At 47.0% G+C, this 27,091-nt stretch overlaps 1 protein-coding gene across 2 annotated transcripts in view; it reads left to right on the forward strand.

The window, feature by feature from the left end:
* The window catches only part of Ube4b (ubiquitination factor E4B), a 102,285-nt gene that overhangs the window by 47,230 nt on the left and 27,964 nt on the right, over positions 1–27,091 (forward strand). Inside the window, exons 7-18 of one of the 2 annotated variants that reach the window (XM_085838588.1) lie at positions 237–1,034; positions 1,681–1,818; positions 8,201–8,342; positions 9,959–10,059; positions 12,558–12,672; positions 15,588–15,671; positions 19,765–19,821; positions 20,491–20,607; positions 20,691–20,789; positions 21,544–21,657; positions 22,983–23,181; positions 25,187–25,325. In XM_085838588.1, coding sequence (XP_085694714.1) covers positions 237–1,034; positions 1,681–1,818; positions 8,201–8,342; positions 9,959–10,059; positions 12,558–12,672; positions 15,588–15,671; positions 19,765–19,821; positions 20,491–20,607; positions 20,691–20,789; positions 21,544–21,657; positions 22,983–23,181; positions 25,187–25,325 — 2,103 coding nt within the window. The remainder of the gene's footprint in view (positions 1–236; positions 1,035–1,680; positions 1,819–8,200; positions 8,343–9,958; positions 10,060–12,557; positions 12,673–15,587; positions 15,672–19,764; positions 19,822–20,490; positions 20,608–20,690; positions 20,790–21,543; positions 21,658–22,982; positions 23,182–25,186; positions 25,326–27,091) is intronic. The other variant, XM_021161159.2, reaches the window with a different exon arrangement.

The following is a 27,091-nucleotide window of genomic DNA, read 5'->3' on the forward strand; positions in this document are numbered from 1 at the left end:
GGTTGTTGGTTAAATTTTAGACACACGTGGCTGTATGTGCTACGGTATTCTTTGAAAGGGTCACCTACATGAATGTAGTGATCAGAGTCTGGTCATTTTTCAAATGCTTATCTACTTAAATTCCTAGAGTGTGTAGTATAAATGTGCTATCCTTTAAAAACTGACACCCATTTTAGTTATCTCAAGTTTTTCTTTGATTTTTTTTTTTCCTTCCCTCGGTCTCTCAACTAACTCAGCCTCTATGAAACGAGCCCAGCCCCCTCTGCCAGTTTATGGAGTTTTTTGCCAGTGCTCAGCCCATCCTTTGCCTCACCTTCCCACCCAGCCCCGCCGGGGGTTCTGCCTTCCCAGTCCCTCAGCCCCCATGGTGTAGCCCTGCAGGCGGCTGTGCCTTCCCAGTCCCTCAGCCCCCATGGTGTACCCTCGCAGGGGGTTGCGCCTTCCCAGTCCCTCAGCCCCCATGGTGTAGCCCTGCAGGCTGCTGTGCCTTCCCAGTCCCTCAGCCAGTCCCTCAGCCCCCATGGTGTAGCCCTGCAGGCGGCTGTGCCTTCCCAGTCCCTCAGCCCCCATGGTGTAGCCCCACAGGCGGCTGTGCCTTCCCCACCCCTCAGCCCCCATGGTGTAGCCCTGCAGGCGGCTGTGCCTTCCCAGTCCCTCAGCCCCCATGGTGTAGCCCCACAGGCGGCTGTGCCTTCCCCACCCCTCAGCCCCCATGGTGTAGCCCCACAGGCGGCTGTGCCTTCCCCACCCCTCAGCCCTCACAGCACAGCTTCTGGAATTGCTGCTGGAAGCCAGCCCTCGTCCCCGAGGTATCGGCCCTACACTGTCACGCACCCATGGGCGTCTTCACCTTGCCCCACCCCACGCTCCTCCATTCTGGCTAACTCCCCAGGCTTCCCTTCCCACGCAAGTAGTCCCCGGGCCGTACCTGCCAGCTCCTCCAGACTGAGGCCCCGCAGCAGGGTCCCTGCCTTCCCAGCTGCCTCGCCCAGTGCCGCCAGCAGACGTCCCTCCTCCCTGCGGATCTCTCCTAGGTATTTATTTGCAGGAGAGCTGCGTGTGTGTTTGCAGTGCAGGGAGAGGAGATTAACACGGTTTGGAAAGAACTGCTGTGTGACACTGACCTCAGTTGAATTCTGGAAGTCGCTGGGTTATTAACCTGTATCGCTCGATCGCTAGCTGTGGTAGGCATGCGCCTACCTCCATGATTCTGGCAGCCTTTTGTCCACGAGGAAGTGAAGATTCCCCTCCTCCCCCTATCGTCACTCCTCCTGTCATCTGCACACAAAAACCAAGCACTCCACCTTCTTCTGAGATCTAGTCCACGAGTCCTTCCTCGGAGACTCTGGGCAGTGTTTTGAGAAATGGGGCTCACAGGATGCCTTTTTTTGGACTGGGCCGGTGTCTGCTCTTTCTGCGAGTTATGCGTTTCTGTCTTGACGTCTGATTGCATGTAGTTCCAGTCTCTCAGAAAGCGGCAGCAGCAGCCCAGGAATCTGGTGGCCTCCTTTTTCAAATGTCCCTGGGTGTTTCTGTAACTCAGGACGTTGTGTTTCTGCATGTCGGTGCGTACAGCTTCCGAGTGTGACATTTACTTTAAATGACAGCCTGCAGCAGCAGCTTCCTCCTGTTCCCTCTATCCTCTGTCCCTGATGACCTTTTTTGCTTTTGTTGTGGTAGTATGTCCGACAGCCCTTTCTCCTTCCTCTTCCTCGAACTTTCTGGGGACAGTAGTGATGATGATGAAGAAGAAGATGAGGAGGAGTTGGATGAAGGAGGTGGTGATGATGATTTTTCTTATGTCCAGTTTGGGTCCAGGTACCGGCAGAATGGAGTCTTGCCCCTGCATGTGCTTCAGGTGCTTAGGGACTAACGTTAGCGAGCACTGCTGAGAGCTCTCTGCTTTGAGTCCAGACAGGGTAGTGTTAAGTGAGGAAGGCTAGCAAGCGTGCACTGAAGTGAGAGGACCTTACCCTGGGAAGAAGCGACACATAGACAATTCATTCAACTGGTAATTCAGCATATCTGCGTCATCGGTCACATGCCTGGAGAGAGCTGAACCCCCATTCAGTCTTAAGCTCCCCTGCTAGGAGGAGATGAGGGGCCTCCACTGCTCATCGCCAGTGTGTTCCTGAGTGTGGTTGTTTAGATTGTAGGTACTGAAGAATAGCACTGTGGTTTGGGTGTGTGTGGCCATTTCTTCCACATCACGCAGTCCATTGTAACTGGGATTCTCTTTTTACATCTGACCTTGAGTCTCCCTGAGCATCTCTTGAGTTTCAATTGAGCAGTGGCCTTTTGTTTCTGGGGCCACTGAATGCCCCCCACTCCGAAAACTGGGTTAAAAACTGCATTTCTAGATGATTTGGGGCACACAAATTTAATGACCCTTTGTTTCTACGTCTTCAACTGAATTTCCCTCTGGACCCACCCAGTTTGTGTTTGTGCCCAGTACAAATAACTCCAGGCTAGAAGTATAGAGCCTGCAGCAGGAGCTAGGTGCGCATCATTAAGTTTGGCAGCTCCTGGAGAGAGAGAAGAATGTTGATGCAAGGTGACTATTGACCCCAAAAGATAGATGTTTATATTAGGTTGAATATTTTATTACCTTTTCCCAAGCAAATATTACCAAAGGCAACTGTGTCTTTCTTGTGCCTGTAACGTCTGTGTGACGACCGCTCACACAGCAGACATCCCTAGGAGTGGCTTCCATACGTGGTAAAATGCTTCATTTGTTTTGGTTTGAGCTGTCTGTGAGCGGAATGTTTTGTTTAGTTCTTTAGCAGATCACGTCCTGCTTTTACTGACACGTCTCTTTGTAGATTCCCTGTGTCCAGCCGTGCCTGAGCTTCAGGTTCTGTGCTTATTCAGTGGCTGCGGTGTGACTGTGGATCGGTGCTTGTCCAGCATCGCCTGTGTGCTCTCTGCGGTGGGACTTGGGCTGGAGCGGCGGGAGGACGCTGTGGTCTTTGTGTTTCATCTCTGCTGCTCGGGTTCTTTGTGTGGCTTGGCCAGAGTTTTAGGCTCAGTTACAAGGTTACATTTTTATCAGTTGGCTCCAGCTTCTTTGGCTACACTGAAATGAGATATCTGGCTTGTCTATTGGAGATTACGATTAGACTCCAGATAAAGTGTATGAAGATGGTAGCAGGACATAACACTAAACAAATCGAGAGCTTGAGGATACATGGAAGTCAGGACAGCAAGAGCTAGCAAAAGAACTTATTATTTTTTTTGAGTGGAGTCTTTTTTTGTGCTTGTAAAATCCCATGTGACTCCATTTCACACAGCAGACATCTGTGAGAGCATGTTTTGATTTATCGGTGGGATAAATTTATATATCTGAGGATGTCCTGTAACTTGGTATTGGGATTGTTAGCCAGAGCAATCAGAGCAGTAACAGAGAAACAAACAGGCTGTGAATAAGAAAGAAGTCAGATTATCTTTTGTTTTTGTTTTTTTTTTTTGAGACAGGGTTTCCTGGAACTCCTTCTGTAGACCAGGCTGGTCTTGAACTCAGAGATCCACCTGCCTCTGCCTGCTCAATGCTGGGATTAAAGGCGTGGCCACCACTGTTCCCCGAAGTCAAATTATCTCTATGTACAGGAGATGTCCTTCTATAGCTTTCTCCTCCTCCTCTTTAAGGTTTCTCTTATTTATTCTATGTGTAGGGTTGCCTTGTCTGCGTTTGTGTCTCTGTATCACATTGGTGGCTGGCACTCATGGACCCTTGGGGACTAGATTTACAGACAATTGTTAATAGTTGCTAACACGACAGTGCTGGGAATTGAACTTGGGTTCTCTGGAAGAGCAGCTGGTGTACTTTATCTCTGAACCATTTCCTCAGCCTGATTCTGTAGCTATTTAAAACTGTATTATTTTATGTTTCTGTGCCTGGGTGTGTGTGTGTGTGCACTTAGAAGCATGTAGGTGCTTTTGGAGGCCAGAATAGGTTGGAACTGGAGTTAGAGATGGCTGTGAGCAGCCATGTGGGTGCTGGGAACCGAACCTGGTCTTCTGTGAGAGCAACAAATACCTTTAACCATCTCTCCATCTCTGTGATCTATGTTAAAGGACCCAACCAGAAAGCTGGAAAGTTTACTAGCACTTTAAGTGAAGTCGTGGGATGCAGGGAAATGAGTCATTTTTCTGTATAATAGAATGATCATGTTAAGAAAGAAAGCTAAAAAGCTAAAAGTCCCACAGAGCAGTCTTTCCGAGGTAAGAAAGAAATCATTTTGGAATAGTAGTGTTGTCTCTCAGGAAAGGGCTTGGACGCTGACAGCCTTGAAGACACTCCTTGTCTGAGGGTCATCAGAGTTCATGCTGTGCAAGGACTTTAATTCCTACAGATCATTTTATTAAGTAAGCCAGGCCCAGAAAGACACACAACACTTTCTCCCTCATATGCAGAATCTAGACTTAAAACTAAAGACTTGGAGGCTGGGAGTGGCTCAGCAGTTGTGAGCACACACTACGCTTGCACAGCGTCAGCTTGACAGCCTGAGTTCCATCCAAGGACCCACACACACAGTGAAGGAGACAGAGAAAAGTGACTTCTGGGAATGTTCTTATTTCCATATATGTGCTGTGTCACACGCACACACACACGGTCACATACACATGCATACACAAATACACATTAAATGAATAAATGTAATTTTTTTTAAAAAACAGCTCGGGGGTGGGGGAGAATTGTCTCAGGGAAGAGTCCGTAAGGGAAGGCTTATCTTGTCACACCGCCCTGAAGACTCATATCCTTTCTTGTCCCAGAGAGCTGTGCAGTTTGCTACTTATTTTCCTCAGGCTTGGGCTCCAGTGTCATCTCCTCAAGGGCTAGCGTCTGACCGTAGTGTGTCAACGTTGGAAACCGAGGGACGTAACAGTCCCGTGCCTACTCCTGCAACTTCCCCAGTGCTGTGCCACACCCAGTCTCTGCCTTTATTCACTGACATCCTTCATCTGTGCCATTCATTGTAGAGTCCCTGGACTATGAACGGTGCTCAGAGCGAGCACAGCCGTCCCCAGTGCACATTTGTAGAGTGAATCAGCTGGTGTGAACTTGATTAACTCTGGGCCTTAGCTTGAGAAAATACAGAATTTCAAGGTCTATACTTAAGAGCTTGGTAAATGGGAGGCTTGAGAGATGGCTGAGTCGGGGTGCACTCCTGGGAACCTGGGTTTGGCCCATAGATGTGCTTAGAACAAACTTGGTGCGGCAGTGTGTCACATGGGTGTGGTTTGAGTGCTGGCGAGGAAACGCAGGCAGAAGGATGTCCAGCGCATTCAGTGAGCTCCTGAGGGTACAGCACTCAGTGGTGAGCACACACAGACACACACGCACACTCACAGGCACGCATGCGCTCGAGTAGAGAGAACACTCCAGGTAAATGGAAATGTGAGTATTCCCATTAGAGAAGGAAACACGCAGGACCCTGTAAGACGCAGGTGATTGTTATTGGTACATTTGAAATGTAATTCAGTCTGGACCAAGGGCATGAGGTGTGTGTTATTTTTGAGAATGTTTTCATTGTTTGGGATATTCTGTTACATTCCTGTTCTAGGAGGCAGTTACCTGGTTAGCAAGCACCTCACACTGCTGATTAACTCAGACTGCTGATGTGGTTACCAGAAAATGCTGGTGTAAGTTTTTAACCTGTCCCTTCTTGGGACTTAAATATGAAACGTTTCTAGGATTTTAGGATGTCAGAGTTGGTGCAGGTATCATGAGTGTGGAGGCTGGGGACCTGCTGGTGGTTATCCTTCCTCAGCCTCACCTGCTGAGCAGCGGGGACCATACCACTGCCGCTGACGTCCCCTCGGCTGTGTTCCTGACGAGATTAATGTGCTGAGAATCTTTGCCGTCATTTTGACCTCTGACTGTTGACTTGGCGTTGATGAGAGTGGCCCTTTAAGACTGGGATCATGATTTCCTTGGGTACTTTGAATATCTGATCTAGGATTTTCTCTAGGGTTGGGTTAAAGGTTCATCTCACCTTTATCCCCCTTCTGATGTAAATCAGCTAATTGCTTGCTGTCTGATTCATGAAACATCTCTTAGCTTTGAAAACTCCTTGATATTTCCTCAGGTCCTTCTTTGTGTTGTCTCGCAGAGGATGGACAGACTTCTATATACTTGGTCATCTTAGGCATCTGCCCCTCTGCCTGAGTGCAGAGATCACAGGTGTAAGCCGGTGCACCGGTCGGTCACCTGCCACTTGACATTCTAGTGGAACACTTGGAGTGTGGTGATTGTTCAGTGCAGTGTATTGCTGAGAGCTGATTGTAACTCGAGCCGCAGCGCTGAGAGCTGATTGTAACTCGAGCCGCAGCTCCCTGAGCCCACACCACAGGTGCTTCATACCCTCGGGCACGAGTCACGTGCTCATCTGGGTGCCACGTCACACTCCATGCAGCTGGCAAGGTTAAACTTCAGAAAGTGTTTGAATGTGTGCTTATCAGGAAATAGTTTAAAAGTTTCATTTTAACCACCAAGTTATGTTTTCACTGACTTATGTGAGAGCTGCTACAAGGACAGTGGCTGTGAATTACACATAGGAGCAGGGCTGTATTAGCAAAGTCTTTGGATTGTGCAGTGAACATAATCAGGGAGTCCCAGGTAAAACTCAGGCTGCTGTGGGTCAGGCAGGCTTTCCCAGAGCTTCCCAGGGCCTGCTCTATCAGCACGCTTGCGGTAGGTTTGTATCCACTCTTGGTTGCCTGTCTCCTGCGCTTCACACTGTTCCTGCTTCTGCTGTCCAGCCGGTCGGGACCTTCCAGAGCGTGGCTTAGTGAGTAAGGCACACTTGCTGCTGTGAGGATGAACGTGCTCTGCCTCAGCGTCTCCCGGCCACCTCCTCTGCTGTTGTCCTGGGTCTGGCGAGGTGCTCTGCAGCCCGGAGGCCTGCCCCTTCCCTAGACTTCCCCTCAGCCTCATTCTTTCCTTTTTAAAAATGTTAACACACTGGAGTTAGATTACAGTAATTTGGGTTTGTTAGACCCTGGGGGACAGCCTTGGCTTTGCAGCATGGTTTCTTGTGCACTGAGTCACCTCCACACCCCACTTCCATTCTCACGTCTGCTGTGTGTGTTTCCCCAAATGCCAAGGGGAGCTAAGCACACATTTTCCAAATGTAGTTACGCGTGTCTCTCTGAGTGTGTAGCCTATTGTTCTCTCAGTTCTTAGCTGGGTCTCTTAGTTCCTGTGCTTTGTCTGGGTGCGGTTGAAGGAGAGACGTCAGGTCCTGCTGTCTCCCATCTCTGTCATCTTCCATAGGGGATATTTTTGCCTAACTTCTCCCCTTTGTTTCAGAATTTCCCGCTTCTTCCTTTGTCTTCATGTCTTCGTGATTTTTTTGTGTTAAGTACAAACAGAAACACAAAAATCAGTGTGGTACTGGAACATCCGTTTTGTTGGAGATTCACCTCAGCTTCTTTGTCCAGTATCCTTGGACCTCACCATTGTGCTGCTTGGCCTTTGTCTGGGAATAGTTATTATATATATTCTATAGTAGTAGCAGGGCTCCACAGCGCCCCCTGCAGGTGCAGTGGAAGTTCTCCTTGCAGGGCACAAGCGAAGCTGGGACCACTCCCTGAGTCCGCTTACTCTTTGTGCAAGACTTTTGTTTATTTGGTTTTCACTGATTTGCTTTTCCTTGTTCACTGAAATTCCTGAAAATTCAATAGCAAACACATTCATTTCTCCTTCCAACTTGGCATTCTCTGGCCTGTTGTGATGCTGTGAAGTCTCTTCAGATCTGTGTAGACATTTTGAGGATGAGAGTGGTACCGTAGTAGTCACTTGGAGCATCTCTCCTAAAGTGAGAGACTATAGCACTGTCTGGCCATGTGTGTCTGCCCAAGTGATACCACTCGTTTTGGCTCATGAACCTGTGGTGACTCCAGCTGTTCAACACTCAGCAGCAGTCTCTAGTCCTTCTGATTTGTAAGTTAGCATCCCCAGCAAGGCCAGGTCGCCCTGACAGGCTAGGGCATTTCTCAGACATCATTGGTTGGCCTGGGCGCAGACAAAGCAGCCATGAGCTGCAGTGTGGCTGCATGGGGAAATTGTGCTTCACCGTGGGTGCAGGCTCCTAACCGGCTTTCTGCTGCAGAGTGGCCAGCTGTGCTCTAGAAAGCTGTGCTCTAGAAGTGGTCCTGAGAAGGAAAGCATTGTCAATCTGTTTTCTCTTCTCCAAAGTTTGGGAGCCTCTGGTGGAGCAAGTAACTGGGATTCGTACAGTGACCATTTCACCATTGAAACCTGCAAAGAGACGGACATGCTGAACTACCTCATCGAGTGCTTTGACCGAGTTGGAATAGAGGAGAAAAAAGCACCAAAGGTACTGCGGAGCGGATTTCCCAGAGAGAAAGCGAACCTTGCTTATGTATGCCCGTGCTGACCCCTGCGCAGGGGCAGCTGTTGGGTGCCAGTGTGCCAGCAGCTTAGGCCCTGTCTGTGAGAACGGAATCTAGTCCTGGAGAACCCACAGCACCTTGTAGACGTTATGCCAGAGCTCCGCTGTGAGTCGGAGCGCCTGGGCTCTGGAGTCTGTCCTCTCCTCTGTCTGCCCATGATGTCCGTGGTCCTGATAATTGCTGATAATTGTGTCAGTTTTCCAGTACTAGCACAGAATGTCCAGGAAGCTCAAAGCAAGAAAGGTGGATTCTGCTCACAGATCCTTAAATCCATCACCAAATGAGTCCATTGTTTCTGGGATATGGTGAGCATCTTTGTAGACAGGTGTGGTACAGCTAAATTGCTGTTGTCATGGTGACCAAGAAGCAAAGGAAAGCCGAGGAAGTCCTGGGATGAGCTAGCTAGACTGCTCAGTCACACTCTAATTGACCTGCTTTCTTTCATGAGGCCTTACCTGCCAATCCTACTGTATCATCAGTCAGTGCATTGCTGAAGCTAGAGCCAAAGCTCTGATGCCCCTTTACCCCTCAAAAAATGCCCATCAGCTAGGAACCAAGCCTATAACATAAGTCCTCCAGGGACATATTTATATTGAAACCATACTGCTAGGAGCCTGAGATAATCCTACAACTGACATTACAGAGCATCCATTCCCTGGATTGCAGGAACTGTTACAGTCTATGAACTTGGATTTTCACAGTTGCCCAGTGAGTCCCCGCAGCCCGCATGAGAGTGATAATCCTCAGAGGTGAAGCTGCAGTTGTACAAGCTGCAGGACCATGCTAAGACAAGGAAGTAGCATTCCTCAGCCCTGTTTTTCAGACCGGGTCTCTCTGTGTAGCCCTGGGTGGCCTTGAACTCAGCTTCCACTTGCATCTGGAAGCTGAGATGGAGGTGTGCACCACCACACCCGGTACCTTCCGCTGTCTCATTCCATATCTCCTCATTCACATCTCACTAATACCAGACTGACGTTAGAAACTGTTGTCCTTGGGGGCTAGAGAGGTAGATCAGCGGTTAAGAGCACCCACTGCTCTTCCAGAGGTCCTGAGTTCAATTCCCAGCACCCACAACCATCTGTAATGAGATCTGATGCCCTTTTCTGGAGTGTCTGAAGACAGCTACAGTGTACTCATATACATAAAAGAAATAATTCTTTAAAAATTTTAAAAAGATCACATTTAAAAAAAAAAGAAAAAGAAAGAAACTGTTGTTCTTAATCTCAGCAAAAGCAAACTAACACTAGGTGTGGTATACCCGGGGAGCCTGGGACAGGAGGATTGCTCTAGATGGAAATCCACCTGGGCTACTATACAAAAGACTCTGCCTCAGAGTGTGTTATAACTCCCCCCAACGGGAAATGGAATGGGTGTGCCCGTGGCGCTGCCCATCTTCTCTGATTAACCTTGGTACAGGTGGGCATACTTGCCTTACTTTGTCCATTAAGAGCCCAGGGTGAGAGAAGCAGGCCATTTCATAGCCATGCCTCTGCTCCTAGCCTTTTTGGTTCTTTATGCTGACTGTTGTCTCTCTTCTCAGATGTGCAGCCAGCCAGCAGTCAGCCAGCTTCTGAGCAACATCCGCTCGCAGTGCATCTCCCACACCGCACTAGTGCTACAAGGTTCCCTCACACAGCCCAGGTATGACGGACGACACTCGTGTTGCTGTGCTTCTGGGTGGGTAGGGAAGGCCAGCGCTCAGTGCCTGTCAGCTGCCAGTTGTTTTATACCATGTTGAGAACTCTGGGTCCTGTATTGTGACTGTCTCTCAGTCCTCAGAGCTCAGGCTGGAGAGATGACTCAGACTTAAGGGCACTGGCTGCTCTTGCCAAGGACTTGGGTTCAATTCCCAGCATCCACATGATGGGGCGTAGTATCTGTAACCCCAATTCCAGTACATCTGATGCCCTCTTCTGGCCTCTTTGGACACTGTACACATGTGGTATGGTACAGAAACATACATACATGCAGGAACAACATGCGATAAACGTACATCCGCCTAAGGATAGCGAGGTATTTAGGAGTAAAGATGCACTTCCTCCTCGTGGAAACTGTGGAAATAAAATGTGTTCTTCATTTCCTAAGTGGTACGGGACATTTTAAAAAAGAAGTTATTTACTTTTTAAGAGTTCTCTCTACTTTGAAATATGTAGAGCCAAGGCAGAATATCGATAACTTAATACCTAGTGCTTGGGATTATTGTCTGTTTTTGACAAAATAACCACATTCCATGTGCTTCCACATTGATTACCACATTGATTAGGTATTAGAGAACAATGGGGGTAGGGGGGACCAGCTGAGGAGGGACATTATCTATAGTCCTAGCATTCAGGAGTCAGAGGCAGGAGGATCAACACCAGCACAAGGCCATTGTGGCCTATATAGGAAGTTGCAGACCCGCCTTTGTTTCATACTGAGCCCTGTCTCATAAAAACAAGATAAACCAAAGTACAGTTGTAGGGAAAATATTTGGGATAATTTGCTATAATTTGTCTGTTTCAGAAAGTTTTGTATAGCTCCCAAGGTTAATAAAAGATTGCATATTTCGTTTATTTATTTATTTATTTATTTATTTATGCCAGGGGTGGAGGCCTTTAGTCCTAGCACTTAGAAGGCAGAGGCAGGTAGACTCTATGAGTTCAAGGTCAGCTTGGTCTATACAGCGAGTTCCAGGACATCCAGGGCTACCCAAAGAAACCCTGTCTTGAAAAACAAAAACAAGACAATACAAAATTTTATTTATGAGTATGTGTTTTTTTCTGCTTGTATACTTGTGTATTCCATGCATGCCTGGTGGCCATAGAGGCCAGAAGAGGGCACTGGATCCCCCCGTAACTGGAGTTAGCAGCGATTGCTGCCATGTCACTGCTGGGAATTGAACCCAGGGCCTTTGGAAGAGCCGTCAGTGCTCTTAACTGCTGACATCACATTTCTCCAGCCCTATATTTCATGTCTATCATGTAAAAACAGCTAAAGGAAAAATGGAAAAAATGGGATTTTCTTTTTTTAGTTTTGGTTATTGCCTGTACTCTAACCACATGCTTTTTAATCTTTCAAAATGGAAGAAAATTAGTTCGTATAGCACCACACGTCTGTAATCTCACAGCACTGGGGAGATTGATGCGGGACTGACTACTAGTTTGACCTTCGTGGGCTCTGTAGCAAAACCTTGTCTTTAAAATCCAACTAACTTAGCTGGATGGAATGGGGCATGCCTTTAATCTCAGCATTTGGAAGGTACAGTCAGGTAGATCTCTGAATGCAAAGCCATCCTAGTCCAGTGAGTTCCAGGACAGCCAGGGCTACCCAGAAAAACCTTGTTTTTTTGTTTGTTTGCTTATTTTTTGAGACAAGGTTTCACTGTGTAGCTCTGGCTTTCCTGGCTATGTAGACCAGGCTGGACTGGAACTCAGAGATCTACCTCTGTTTCCTGAGCGCTGAGATTAAATGTGACACTGCTGCCACTGCTACCAATTGAGGAACCTTACCAAACCAAACCAAACCAAACAACAATAAAATCCCCACAAAACCAAGTAACAGAAAAAAAGAAAAGGAATTTGAAAGAGATTATGGCTATTTTTTTTCTTCAATGTAGATGAGACATAACAAGGATTTTTTTTTTTTTTTAATTTAACAAAATTAGATTCACTTATGAGCCTGTGTGTGTGCTTGTGGGTGCTCTTACAGGTCAGAAAAACGTGTTGAGATCTCCTGGAACTGGATTTACGAACCGTTGTGAGCCACCACAAGGGTGCTGGGAATCAAACAGGTCCTCTGCCACCACGGCCAGTGTTCTTACTGCTGAGCTGTCTCTCTGGACCCATAATTGATTTTTTAATGCATTTATTATTTATCTTCCATTGCTGAGGATCCGGCCTGGGGCTCTTCGTACGCTAAACAAGTGACGTACCTCCCAGCCCCTAATGCTTCATTTAGAAAGACTTGTTGTCTTTGCAGTTTCTACTGATGTCTCCTTTAATAGGCCAGATGTCACCATTGTCAGAAAGGTCATGCTTTGCCTAAGTAATGGTTGTGCAGCGTGTTTGGTAGGTTTTGTGTTTCCGTGACGACGGGCGACCTGTGCGGCCATGGCATTCCACACGCTCCCATCACAGCCCTTGCTCTTCCTGCATCTGCAGGTCCTTGCAACAGCCATCCTTCCTCGTGCCGTACATGCTCTGCAGGAATCTCCCGTACGGCTTCATTCAAGAGCTGGTGAGGACCACTCACCAGGATGAAGAGGTGTTCAAGCAGGTATGCTCCAGCTTTTAGCTAAGTGCCTCTCTGCTGTGAAGATACACCACGTCATGGGGTAGGGGAGAGACTCATGAACCCCACCTCTCCCATGAAGTTAGTAGGGGCTGCAGGCTGGAAAGATAGATACCTTCTTGAGTGATAAAGCCACTGGTAAGGTGGGAAAGGAAGGGAGGGGAAGAAAGAGGTGATGAGGGCCTGAAGTTAAGAGGAAGAAGAGGATGAATGGAGTGGGAAGGAGACGCCGGCATGTGATGGGGTGAGGGTGATAAAAGTGCATTTATGTGCATGTACAAAAAGGCCGTCATGAAACCCATCATAAGTAATATGTGCTAAAAAGGAAATAAATAAGAAGGTCCTCGATCTCAGTGTGGGTGCGGCAGCTGGCAGCATGCCGTCACCTTGGTTTCTGTCTAGTATACTCATGACTCTTGGTTTAAAGACCTTCCAGTTCTTACGTGTTTGCAAAAGCGCAGTCCAGGCCTGTGATCCCAGCACTCGCCAGTCAGAGGCACGTAAGTCTCTGTGGGTTTGAAACCAGCCTGGTCTATATGGTTAAGTTCCAGGCTAGACCTTATCTCATGGGGGTGGGGGGGAGGAAGGAAGGAAGAACAATTCAGGAATCAAGAAGAAAAATTCTCTGTAAAGCGGTTCTATGCTGCAGTTGGTTGGCCTCGGTCTTTAGTGGTGTCTTGTGGACACGGGAACGGCAAGGCAGCACCTGAGCTCCTCATCTTTAGGCGAATCCGTAAACTCGTGTGGGAAAAAGTCATTGTCTCAGGAGAGTTAAGTGAGGCAGCCTTTGGGGGTGATGACCCTTAATTAGAAGAATTTTCTTTTTTCATACACGCCAGCAATGAAGAACCCAGAGTAACTTTAAAATCAGGTCAAAAATCAGCTGAAGGGACATTTTGTGCTTATTTTATTGATAAACTCATGCTGAGACCATAATAAAGTGACCTCAGGTGGCTTTGTAAAGGACATGGCATGAACTCAGCGGCAGCAGGCAGCATAGATAGGTCTCTGAGTCACGGAAAGCTGGTGCTCTCTCGGGCTGGCTGGCGTGAATGCTGTTGTCTTTCCTGTGTTTGAGGTTTCTTTGGAGAGAATGGGGAAGGAAAGGGACCTGGAGACCCCAGACCACATCTTACCTTTTACCTAACGGGTGCACCAACTATGACGTGGCTAAATCCTTGACTGGAAATTCTACTTCCTTTAATGTTTGAGTGATGTTTCCAAATGAACAAACAGAAATAAACAGCAACTTAATGTAAGGGCTGGAGATAAGTCGTTGAAGCTTCTATCTCACCTGGGAGGCTCTTCCTTGGAAATAAAAGAGTGACTTTTTTTTTTTTTTTTTTTGGTTTTTCGAGACAGGGTTTTTCTGTATAGCCTTGGCTGTCCTGGAACTCACTTTGTAGACCAGGCTGGCCTCGAACTCAGAAATCCGCCTGCCTCTGCCTCCCAAGTGCTGGGATTAAAGGCGTGCGCCACCACGCCCGGCAAAAGAGTGACTTTTAATATGCAGGTCACAACAACAATATGGTGCCTAGGCAGGCAAGCTGTCTCTACGTAGAAGTGCTTGCTTTGTAAGCCTGACGGCTTGAGTTTGGTTCCTGAACCCACAAGGGAAGGCACCTAATAGTTGCCCTCCGATCTCACATTCATATGCACACATGCCTACTTATACAACATATTATATGAACACAGTAAAATTAAATTTTAAAAATAGAATCCTTGATGATAACAATTTATACTTATTCATATTTTGCCTGTTTATTATCAATTATCAATTAAACTCTTACTTACATATGAGGATAACTCTACTAAAAAGAATAAATTTTAAATATTATTTGGATGGACAGTTAATGGCGTTTATCTGTGTGACTGTAGAACTTTTGCCTTCTTGATTGCGGTTCTGGCATCTCTTGCCCGTGTTGAGTGTTTTCAGATTGCTTAAGAAAGCACAAATAACATCCACCCTGATTACTTGAGTTACAGAGACCAGAATGATCTCTTCCAGCGCTGTTCTGATAACCTGGCTGGGCTCTGCGCAGGTGTGCGCTATCTTTCTATCCCATGTCTTCTCCTGTGCTGAAACTTCCCTGGGATGGGATGAGCTTTGTGGCCTGAGGGATTGGTGCAGGTTTCTTGTGGGTTTATACTACGCACCCTTTACAGCTGTGGTTCACGTTGGTGGCTGCTGTGTACCTTCTCCCCGTGATGGTGTTAGTCTTAGATGCTAGCCCACTCCTAATTATGTGGCTCAATGAGAAGGCACTGTGAAGTTTGAGGGTGAGCTGTGCTGAGCAGCAGGGCTTGGCCACTGTCACCAAATCAGTGCCAGCCTTGTGTGTCTGACTACCCTTCAATTTCCTGGTCAGGTGACTGTGTTAGCAAGACATTCTTACTAAAAATAAAATTTTCAGTTTGAACATTCATCAGCTGTCTCCTTGTTCTCAGTTAGTTGAATGCAACAGAGGGAAACAATTTCTTAAGTGTTGGTGGATTCGAGGAGAAAGTGGAACACTTAGTGTGATTTCCATGCAGATCATGGGTGTTGCCAGCAACACTGTGGGGACAGGGCAAGTGGGAGTGCTGAGGTGTGCAGCAGGACCCCCCACGCCCTCAGCCGCCCTGTCTGCGCCCTACAGGCCGTGGGCCCTGCCAGAGTGCTGCTAATGCTCAGCCCTCGCTCTTCCCTGCACAGCTGGGCTCTGCTGCTGCTTGGACAGTCGTCCTGGTGGACCAGCCACACCAAAGAGTTGTAGAGTTGTTTATATGGATGGGGAAAACCAGTTTGTCTCAGGGGGCAGGGGAGAGTACGAGTGTGTGGACTACAGACTGGTAGTCGTCTAAAGAGCCTGCCTGCTAACTTTTCTCACACCTAACTTTTGTGGTTCTCTTTCTTACAGATCTTTATCCCCATTTTACAAGGCCTGGCGCTTGCTGCCAAAGAGTGCTCCTTGGATAGCGACTACTTTAAGTACCCCCTCATGGTAAAAGCTTAATCTTTCCTTTTTAATTGATATATAAATAATCCCCTCATGGTAAAAGCATATTTTTTTTTATCAGATCTATGTTTAACCTTGTTTTTCCTTTTCTTTTCCTTTCCTTTCCTCTTTCTTTCTTTCTTTCTTTCTTTCTTTCTTTCTTTCTTTCTTTCTTTCTTTCTTTCTTTCTTTCTTTCTTTCTTTCTGACAGTCTCGTGTTTGCATTAGCTCATGGCCCTGCGCCCTCCTCTCGAGTGCTGAGATTACACGTGTAGATCACTCTCACCTTCAGATGTAAAACCTGAGACCCTGCTGTAGGCCAGACACTTGTGTGACTGTGTCCTGAGCCACCCTAGTGTATTGGCAGCTTTCCATACTCCGCTACTGCCAGTCCTAGACAGCATCGAGTGAGGCACTGTGGGAATGTGCCTTGCTATTCTGGGGAGCCAGCACAAAGGATGACTGTCAGAGGCATCTTGCTGGTTTTCAGAACAACAAGCAAACCATACTTGGGATTTAAACATCAAGCATAATGAGATAGCTTGCTCTTGAGTTACTAATTGCTTTCTGTTCAAGCCTGACAACTGGAACCCCCCACGTCAAGATGAGAGATCCCACATACATACTCTACTCCCCCTTTCCCCAGACACACATACAGTAATAATAAATGGAGATGCAACAGAGGATTGGGGCTGGGAAGACAGCTTAGCAGTCAGGAGTGTATGATGCTCTTCTGCATGGCTGGAGTGTGGTTTGCAGCATAGCCTGGAACTCCAGCTCCAGAGGATTTCCCTCTTCTGCCTTCACAGGTGCTGCCGAGCACTCAGGAGGCATGTACCCGGCACACACAAAATAAAAATAAAGTAAATCTTTAAAAAATCCCCAACAGATCATTTCAGTATCTTCCTGTGCAGTGCAGGCTGACCGTGTAGTCATGAACCTCCATCATTCTCCAGAGTGCTAAGATGACTGCTGTGTGCTGCCATGCCCGACTGAGCCAGAGAGATGACCCAGCAGGTTAAAATCCTTGCCACACAACCCTGTGACCTGAGTTTGCTTTCTGGGAATCAACATTAAAAGACAGGTGTGCTGCCTACTATCTGTAGTCACAGGATAGCTAGGGTAAGATAAGAGGCTGGTACAAGATACTTGGCTGCAAGCTTGTGGGCTTAGCTGGCTTGGAGCAGCAAAGCACAGTAGTAGAAAAAGGAGATTCTGCCCCAAAACCTGGTGCAGGGCACTAACCAACTGCTGAGCAGTTTTATTTTGACATCTAGATAGGGGCTTTGGCATGTGTGCGCCTGTCTGTACATGTGCATGTGCACACGCACACACACACACACACATAAATGCACACTAAGTGAATAATTTTTTAAAAATTTAATAGCCTGTTAATACAGGTTAAGGAGTCGATTTAGTAGCTAAAGTGCTTGCCTGGCAAGCAGGAGGACTAAACCCACATAAATCTCGGGGTGTCTGTAGCCTGCCTGCCATTGAGGCCACACATCTCATCCGTGGTCTTTGTTTCCAAGTAGATGTGCCTGGTGCCCCGTGGTGCTCAGAACAACCGTAGACTATAATAAGAGTCTTTAGCCAGATTCTCACCGAGGACTCAACTGTTATGAAACACTGCTGTCCATACAAGAGGCATCGTGGTCCATGACTTTCATCCCATCACTTGGCAGGCAGAGGCGGGTGTACCTGATCACTGTGAGTTCGAGGCCAACATGGGCTAGAACTGTTCCAGAACAGCCAGAGCTCTGTAGAGAGGCCCTATCTGGGGAAAACAAAACAAAAAACCTTTCCAAACAGCAACAAATGAGAGGGAGGCTCTTTTCTATCTGACATTTGCTGCTTTGAAATTTTGAGAGATGAATGTCTTCTGGTATTTTTGTTACAGGATTATAATAGAAAAAATACAAAACCATGGAACTCACTCACTATATGACTTACATATAGGTACAACTTTGTATAGAATGAGGCCATAAAAAATTGAAACTATGTTTGTTCCTTTAGTAATTCTTTTCATTTAATTCCATTATGTGGATCACTTATAATATTGGGGATGTGCCCTGTACCCCCTAGGCGCTTGTAAAGCAAGCTCTCTTCCCTTAGGATATTCGTAATTCAGGGTAAAAGTCACACCATCACAAAACATCCTCACAGTTAATCTGTGACAGACGGTCAGATAGGTAACAGAAGGGCTACTGTTAGAAAATCAAGACAAACGGGCAGTGGTGGTACACACCTTTAACCCCATCACTTGGGAGGCAGAGACTGGCGGATCTCTGAATCAAGGCCATCCTGGTCTATAGAACTAGTTCCAAGGACAGTGAGGGCTACACACAGAAACCCTGTCTCAAAACAAATGGAAAAACAAGACTATCATAGCAGTAACAAGGAGAAGTTCATAATAATGTTGGGAATGAGGTGAAGCTGAACTGAGTGTGGTAGTTCACGGTCGCCCAGTGTTGGAGATCTGAGACGAGAAAGTCATGGGTTGAAGGCCAGCCTGGGCTACAGAATGTCCACTTAAACAAAGGCAAGAACAAAAGCCAGGTGTCTGGGTTCACCTTGATCCTCGCACAGAGTCGGAGCAGGAGGAGCAGGAGCTCAGGGTCTCTTTGATCTGCACAGTGTGACATTATCCTGGGCGCACAATATCCTGCCTAAAATCTCACTTTGAGCCGGGTGCACTATAGTTGAGCAGTTGAGGCTGAGGGAGGACGATCATTCCAGGATTTCCTAGTGAGAAAGTCCAGATAAGTCTGTGCTATATAGTGAGATTCTGTTTCCAAAAAAATCAAGAAAGTAGACAAATAAAAACTTTGAGCATGTTTCTGGGGCTGTTTGTTACAAACTGTGTGGCTGGGCACAGGAAATGGAATCTGCTGCTGCTGCCTCAGCGGGGATGCCTTTAGTCAGCGCTGGTTGATCACCCTCGCTGTTCTGCAACACAGCCTTGGAACTGCTGCGCTCCTTATCTGGTTTAGTTTAGTGACGAGAATGTGATGACAGGATCCACAAAATGCCCTTGGTGGAACACAGTCATCCTTTGTGGGGGGGTGGGATTTAACTTGGGGCCTGCTGCTATGCTGGTACAGTAAGGAGGGTGCATCAGGAAGGCATGGAGGGGAGGAGGGCAATACAGCAAATAGAGGAGGACTGTTGGAGCTATCACAGAAATAACTGGGTTATTGTTGGATTGATAACTGGCTTTGTCCTATGCTGTGACCTCTAGGGTGTTGTTTCTTATGCTGATGCTACTGAGCATGTGTCAGCCCCAGTATTTAAGAGGTTAAGGCAGGAGAACTGAGAGTTCTGGGCCAACCTGGGCAACATAACAAAGCCTTATCTAGAAGAAAACACACACATGCACAAGGACAAACACCTGACATCTCACACAGATGCAAACACACCCCAACCCACGATGATAACGATAAATCACAAAGATGGCGTGTGGCAGCCAGCCTCAGGGTTTTTCCCCAGTTGTGGACGGTTTGCTGCCTGGTGTTTGGTGTTGAGATGGTCTCCAGCTTTCCCTGAGGTATTAATGTGATATCCTACATTGGGCCATGAGAACTTAAACTTGGAATCAGTTCCGTCCATCCCTGACCTGTGAGCCTGTCCAAAGGCTCAGTGGCTGGTAGGTAGCGTCTGGGGTCCCGAGTAAAGCTCTGGGTGTTGCTGCCCGGGATTAGCACACACAGCCTGTGCAGTTGATCTTGTGTTGTGAATTGATAAAAATGAAAACTCAGTCTTAAAAGCTAAATGCACGTGTTTGGAAAGCTGTTCACCAGGACACCACAGGGCGCTGTCTGCGAGCGAGCAACTGAGGTGTGAGTGCCTGCTGCCTGGGCGTTGTCTTCTTTCTATCTATCTATCTATCATCTGTCTGTCTGTCTATCTATCAATCAATCATCTGTCTGTCTGTCTGTCTGTCTACCTATCTCTAAGTAGAAACACTATTAAGGCTGATGGCCTCACAGAGAGCTTTGCCCAGCATTTGTAGTGGGAATGAAAGCTGTTCCTTGCTGTCATACATGGCACAGTGTGAGACAGAAGACATGGCAGTGATTCTTTCCCTTCTTGTTTCTAGGCACTGGGTGAACTCTGTGAAACCAAGTTTGGGAAGACACACCCTATGTGCAATTTGGTAAGTGCCCACCGGGTGAGTCTGCACATGACCTCTGTCAACAGGCAAAGGCCAGTTTTAAAGTAGTGTCAGCTAAAGACTTCTCTTGAAAGACATTTGTATGTGGGCGGGGCTGCCCTCCTCTGTTCCGCTGCTATTATAGAGCATATTCTACAACGAGGGCTGGTTTTTCTAGAGGAGCAGGTGCTGTGGGACATTGACAGCCTTTGAGTAGCATCAGAATAGGTTGCTGACCTATTGCAGAGTTCCTGGTTTGAGGAGAGTCCTCATCCTAAGCAGTGTGCCCTCTGCTCTAGTAGTGGTATAGCAGTGTGGCCTTGTTGCAGTCTCAGATGCAGCAGGCTACACAGACAGCACATGAGAGTATGGGGACCTGAGGGAAGGAGGGGCTTAGTGGGAGGGAGACAGTGACAGGATAGGACAGTGCAATAGAAATACATCAGACCACACACTTACACGCACGCACACAATTGTGAAAGAATAACTAAAAGTTTAAACGTATATCTTATAAAATACGGAAGTTGGAGAGTACCCTCTATCTGAGGTCAGAACTATTACAAGGAGCCCTGTGTCTCCAGGTGCTGGGTGGCTCTGCGTGCTGCTCTCTAAGCTCCTCCTGTGTCAGCTGCCTCTGCAGCTTACCTGGCCCTCTCTCTGTCCTGTGTCTAGGTCGCCTCTTTACCCCTGTGGTTGCCGAAGTCCTTAAGCCCTGGTTCTGGGCGGGAGCTGCAGAGACTCTCCTACTTAGGGGCCTTCTTTAGCTTCTCAGTCTTTGCAGAGGACGATGTAAGTACTCAGTGCGTAGCCACTCAGCTCATTCCTGTGCTCACTGCGCTCTTTGTGATTGCCTGCGTCCCCTTCTCTTCCAGGCAAAGGTGGTTGAGAAATACTTCTCAGGGCCCGCCATTACCCTGGAGAACACACGCGTGGTCAGCCAGTCACTACAGCACTACCTGGAGCTGGGACGGGTAGGTGTTGAGAGGAGGGAGGGCCTCTCTAGGGAAGAAGGGCCTGACCCAATGTCCAGTGCTTGCCGGTCATTCGTGTCATACAAATCAGACAGCTTACAAACAAAGTGCTCCGTGTCGACCCCAACCCGATGCTTTTAGCACTTGTTGCTGCTGTCACTGGGCAGAGATAAAATGCAAGCCTGTTACCTCAGGCGTGCCCGGCAAGGTGTCTCCCAGTGACTGAAACGTAGCTATGCCACTTCTCTGGGAACATCATACCCAAGTAAGGAAACTTTATGTGTGCTCTAGGAGGTAGGCTGTCCAACATGATTCTTTTAAACATGATTTCCCAGTTAATTAAACAGTGGTTCCTCCCTTTGTGAAAAAGTGCAGTGAAATGGTGAAGGAGCAGACTTTGTAGAGGGACAGAGCAGACCTGAGCTGGGGGCTGGCACGCCTGGTGGCCAGGCTCTCTCCAGCTTTTACTATGTCTTCCGTGTGCCTTGCTAATCGAGGCCACACTGGTTGTGTGAGGGAAGAGGCAAAGGCTAGTTATTAACACTGACTGCTCAACATTCTTCCTGTTGCAAGCTGCTGTGCGCGCTCTCTCTCTCTCTCTCTCTCTCTCTCTCTCTCTGTGTCACACACACACACACACACTTCTTTTCTTGACTGTACTTGGGTTCCCTACAAAGGAGAGAGATGGGGAGTGGGAGGCTCTTCTTAAAGTAAAAAAGAAATCAATTGTTTTTTCATTTTGAAAATAATTTAGCAAGAACTTTTCAAGATTCTACATAGTATTTTGTTAAACGGCGAAACTCGTGAAGCAGCTCTCAGCTACATGGCGGCCGTTGTCAATGCCAACATGAAGAAAGCCCAGATGCAGGTAGGAGTCCCCAAGTGCTTTCAGTTACTCATTAAAGCTGTTTCTCCAGTGCAGATGTGACTTTGCACCTCTCAGGCTGCGTTCTGGGGGTTGGGAAGGCAGCACAGAACAAGACGGGCAAGCACAGCATCCAGGCAGTAGTAGTCGCTGATGGAAGTGTGAAGGATTCAGGCATACTTGTAAGATGCCAGAATGGCAGCACAGGGGTGGCTGTTGATCAGGCAGCAGAGCAGCCTTCAGCATCGACTGAAGAGCGGCTCCTTACAAGGCTGAGAAAAGAGCCCTCCTGGTGATCGTGTGTTAGGTGAGAAATGAGCCAGCGTTATTGCAAGCCCAGCACACACAGTTCCTTTGACTCGGAGGCCATGGGCAGGTAACAAAAGAAACCATGCTCTTGAGTCTATTTTACCGACGAGGACTCTAGTAGAATCCACGGCAGGAACCGTGTGTGGGCCACAGAATGACAAGGTGTGGGGTGGGAAGCACCTGACGAAGCACCAAGAGTCTTGAGGACGCCGGTGTCCATGGTAACAGTGGGAAAATTAAAACTGTAGGCTGTTTAGAGTAATAAGATCTTGGAAGCAAAAGAATAAAAGTATGGAGAATGGCAAAATCCCAGTGTCTTTTGAAACTCAATAGTATTCTGGTATGTCATCTGTTGACATAGTCACATGGTAGTGTCACCCATAACTCAACAGCCAAGAATACACAGTCAGAAGAGGTCATGTGCAAAAATCCCATCATGTTCTGTGTAAGTCTATAGTTTTACATTGGGCCACATTTACAGCTGGCTTTTGCCACATGTAGTCTGTAAGTTGGCCATATCTGATAGTTACTTCTCTGTGCCTCAGTTTCTTCATTTGCTAAGTGGGTTTAAGAGTGACCGCTAATTTGTGAGTCTTTTACGTGTAGACCATTAGAATCGTTCTGAGTGTGTCGTGATCCCTGAACCTCTGTCATTCAGACAGGGCTGTGCTCACTGTGTAAGATGGGAAAGCTGCCATGGGGGCGAAGGACAGCTCATTGTTCTTGAGAAATAAGAAAGAAAAAGGAAGCTACAGTTGCTGTGTTTTACTTACTGACATGAAGTTCTTCTCTAAAATGTGAATTATAGTGTATGGACTATGGGTTATTACAGAGGTCAGTGAGTCTGTGATGATGGATAGGTAGAACCTTGCTGGGCTGGCACCTGCTAGCTGATTGACAGTGGTAGCCACATGTCCTGTCACTGGCTTTAGGGCCTGGTTACATTTGAATGTGCTTTCATAGATTTGTGAAATGTGTGCCTAACAATTGTTTCAATTGCTTCACGTCTTATGTCACAGGCAGATGATCGGTTGGTGTCTACAGACGGGTTTATGCTGAATCTCCTTTGGGTCCTGCAGCAGCTAAGTACAAAAATCAAGTTAGAAACAGTTGACCCCACTTACATATTCCACCCGAGATGTCGGATCACTCTCCCGAATGATGAGACACGGATAAATGCAACGATGGAGGATGTGAATGAGTGGCTGACAGAACTCTGTGAGTGACGTGGGCCTGGCCCTCTCATCCTCGTGGCTCTGAGAGAGAGAGATACATAGTTAAAATTAGCAGAGTAAAAATTCATCCTCGAAGTACTCAACACAGCTTCATAGAATAGATGGGTGTGAAAGTGAAGAAAGAAATAATAACAGCAACTTTTTAAAAAGACTCATTTATTTCACATATATGAGTGCCCGATCTGCATGTACAACTGTGTGCCAGAAGATCCCATTACAGATGGTTGTGAGCTACCATGTGGTTGCTGGGATTTGAACTCAGGACCTCTAGGAGAGCAGCCAGTGCTCTTAACCGCTGAGCCAGCTCTCCAGCCCAATAACAGCAACTTTATATTATATAGATTTTGTGTTACATTTTGACAGTTGAAACTATGACTATTTTAAGGTGTGATAACAATAATCTTGCTTATGTGTGGAATAGAATGAATTCCTACTTACCTGAAAATGGAAATGCAATGATCAAATGTATACCTTCTAAAAAGTAATTATTTAGTGCTCAGCCTTTGTTAGTGCATGCGGATAGCCCCAGCACTTAGGAGACTGAGAGAAAAGAATCATGAGTCCAAGGTCAGCGTGGGCTACACAGCAAGACCCTGCCTTCTAAGACCAAGAAAAGAAAGAAGTAGATGCCTTTTAATGATTTATTTCCTCGCTTTAAAGTAGAATTCAGCAATACTTGAATAGAAATTGTAATACTATTGCAGAGGGGAAGGAGGCACACGGAGGACAGTTATTAGAGCAGCAGTGGCCCAGGGCTCAGTAGCTTATGAGTTGAGGACTCCTTCCCTGTGTTGCCTAGGCTAACTTCAAGTTCTTAGACTCCTGCCTTATCTCCTAAGCATCAAGACCTTGCCCTTGCAGCAGTGCAGCTGGTTAAGGGTGCAGTCATGCAGGAGAAACAGCCTGATGCTCTTTAGCACATCAGGATAGCCATGAGTAGTGGCAGCTCAGGTGTATTTCATAGACGTTCATGGGATTATTTGTTCTAACACAAAGAATGATGAAGTGCTCCGACCACCACAGTTGTACACAAGTGTGAACTCTCCCTATGAGCCCAGTTATGTCCTAATTAAAAGCCACTATATAATGGAACCCTCTCCATGATTCCAGTTTTCCGCCTCTACTTGCAACATTGATGGCTTCGTAAATAGTTCTTCCTAGAAGATCAAAAACACAAACATGTAGGAAAATGGCCATAATTTATTAATATGCACTAATTATTTCAGATTGAAGTAACATGTTCAGCTTGGGAAATGAAGATGGTTTTATAGAGTATACCAGAAAGACACATTAAAAAAGATTGATCTATGCCGACATTTAGTCAGATAAGACGATATGGGACATTAACTAAAGCAGGAGGAGTTTATTTCTCTTGCAATATCACATAAGTTAGTAATTTAAAAAAATATTATTGGAGGCTGGTCTTAGTAGTATATGCTTTAATCCCAGCACTGAGAGGCAGAGGCAGGCAGATCTCTCTTGTCCAGGACAGCCAGAGGTTCATAGAGAGGATCCTGTCTCAAAACAACACAAAATGAAATGTCCTGGCCTGGGGAGATGGCTTACTGGGTCAGTAAAGCACCGTCAGGCGAGCATGAGTTCCTGGGCTCAGCTTCCTCAGACCTCATAAAAGCTACATATGGGTGTATGCATCTGTCATGCCAACCCTGGGGGAAAGGAGACAGGATGACCTTGTATTATCCCCGGTCTAGCCTCGAGCTCATGATGTCTATGCTCAGTGATATACCCTGTCTTAAAAGTGAGGTGTCTAAAGGCACAAGCTCCGGCCTCACGTCTGCAAAGCCATGTCTCCAGAAACACGCGCACACACACCGTGTCCTCATACACAGACACACACATGCACACCATACACACATACCATGTCCTCAAAGACAGACAGACAGACACACATACACATGCACACAGAAATATTCTAGGCTCGTAACTGAAGGATTCATGTTTGTTTGTTTGTTTCCTTTTCTTTGTAGATGGTGATCAGCCTCCATTTTCTGAGCCAAAATTCCCTACGGAATGTTTCTTTCTCACCCTGCATGCTCATCACCTCTCTATTCTGCCTAGTTGTCGTCGCTACATTCGCCGACTTCGAGCCATCCGCGAGCTCAATAGGTATGCGCCATGCTCGCTCTCCTGGCTTGCTGTTACTGCTGCCTCCAGGCACAAGGAGTTGGTTGTGGTCAGAATGTCTGAGAGTAGGCTGTGTGCATTACAGGGTGCTGTCTGCCTCTACTACTGCGATGCCTCTCATTTGTCCAGTGTTCTTCTGGTGATAAAGTGATTCAGGCCTTGATCTCTGAGCCCTGGGTGCTCCTCTCTGTATGTGGTTGCTAAAGTCTGTTTCCACTAATGTGAGAATGATCAGGAACCGCTGTGAAGAATGTCTGCCTTTTAAGTATATTCATCTTGCTCTGGACTTTCTTTTTCTTTTTTTCTTTTTGTTTTTTTGTTTTGTTTATTTGTTTGTTTTTGTTATTTTCGAGACAGGGTCTCTCTGTGTAGTCCTGGCTGTCCTGAAACTCACTTTGTAGACCAGGCTGGCCTCGAGCTCAGAAATCTGCTGGCCTCTGCCTCCCGAGTGCTGGGATAAAAGGCATGCGCCACCACGCCTGGCATGCTCTGGACTTTTCAAACCTTGTTTTCCTGTGATAATCAAGAGAAACAAGTAATTGGACTTTGGCCTGTTGTTTGTGTCTGAGGAGCCCAAAGTCTGGCTTGTAGCCTCACCTGTCAATCATGGAATCATTAGCACCATTGCTGTTTGTGACCCAAGAATCTGTGGATGGTCAGGTTCCCCGAGGAAAGGAACCTCTCAGCACATGGAGACAGATGCTTGATGGACAGGCCGTTCTGAGCCACTTCCATTTGGTCTTGGGTGGCTTTCAGAAGAACTGGCATATTGAATATCTAACTATACATTCCTCAGATCATGGATGCCAACATGGACTCCATAGATTCTTTTGTTTGTTTGTTTTCAGGCTAGCTCTCTGTGTAGCTTTGGCCATCCTGGAACTCTGTAGACCAGGATGACCTAGAACTCACAGAGATCTGCCTGCCTCTGCCTCCTGAGTGCTGGCTGGCATCAAGGGCCTACGCCAGTGATTGGCAACTCTGTAGATTGGGTTTTTTGGGTTTTGGTGTTTTGGGGTTTTTTTGTTTTGTTTTGGTTTGGGTTTTTTGGTTTGTTTTTTTTTTGTTTATTTGTTTTTTTGTTTTTTCGAGACAGGGTTTCTCTGTGTAGCCCTGGTTGTCCTGGAACTCACTTTGTAGACCAGGCTGGCCTCGAACTCAGAAATCCACCTGCCTCTGCCTCCCGAGTGCTGGGATTAAAAGTGTGCGCCACCATGCCCGGCTGAGGATGGTCGTGAGCCACCATGTGGTTTCTGGGAATTGAACTCAGAACCTCTGGAAGAGCAGTCAGTGTTTTTAACTGCTGAGCCATCTCTCTAGTCCCATCATAAAGTTTTTTAAGCAAATAAGCTATGAAGAAAAGCCTGCTTGGGCCAGGAATGATGGGCATGCCAATATTCTCAGCACTCAGGAGACAGAGTCAGGAGGATCGCCACAAGTTGGGAGCCAGTCAGTGCTACATATGGAGTAAGCTAAGCAGGGGTACACGGTGACACCCTATCCCACCAAACCAAACAACCAATTAAACAAACAAAAACAGACTATTTCTGCTTGAAGAAGCAGAATGCAGAAAATGAAGAATATCAAAAAACTAGAGTCAGGGAAATAGGCTCCCTCTGAGCGTGGGGCTCTCTCATGCCGCAGCGTCCTGAAGGCCAAGACAAACCTGAAAGTGTGGTGGCTTCATAAGCACAGCTCCATCGAGTCATGGAAGACACCCACTTAAACCCAGGCTTAGAGCTATGCGT

The sequence above is a fragment of the Mus caroli genome, unplaced genomic scaffold, assembly GCF_978045245.1.
Source record: "Mus caroli unplaced genomic scaffold, Mus_caroli_1 scaffold_6, whole genome shotgun sequence".
In the NCBI taxonomy this organism is placed as follows: Eukaryota; Metazoa; Chordata; class Mammalia; order Rodentia; family Muridae; genus Mus; species Mus caroli.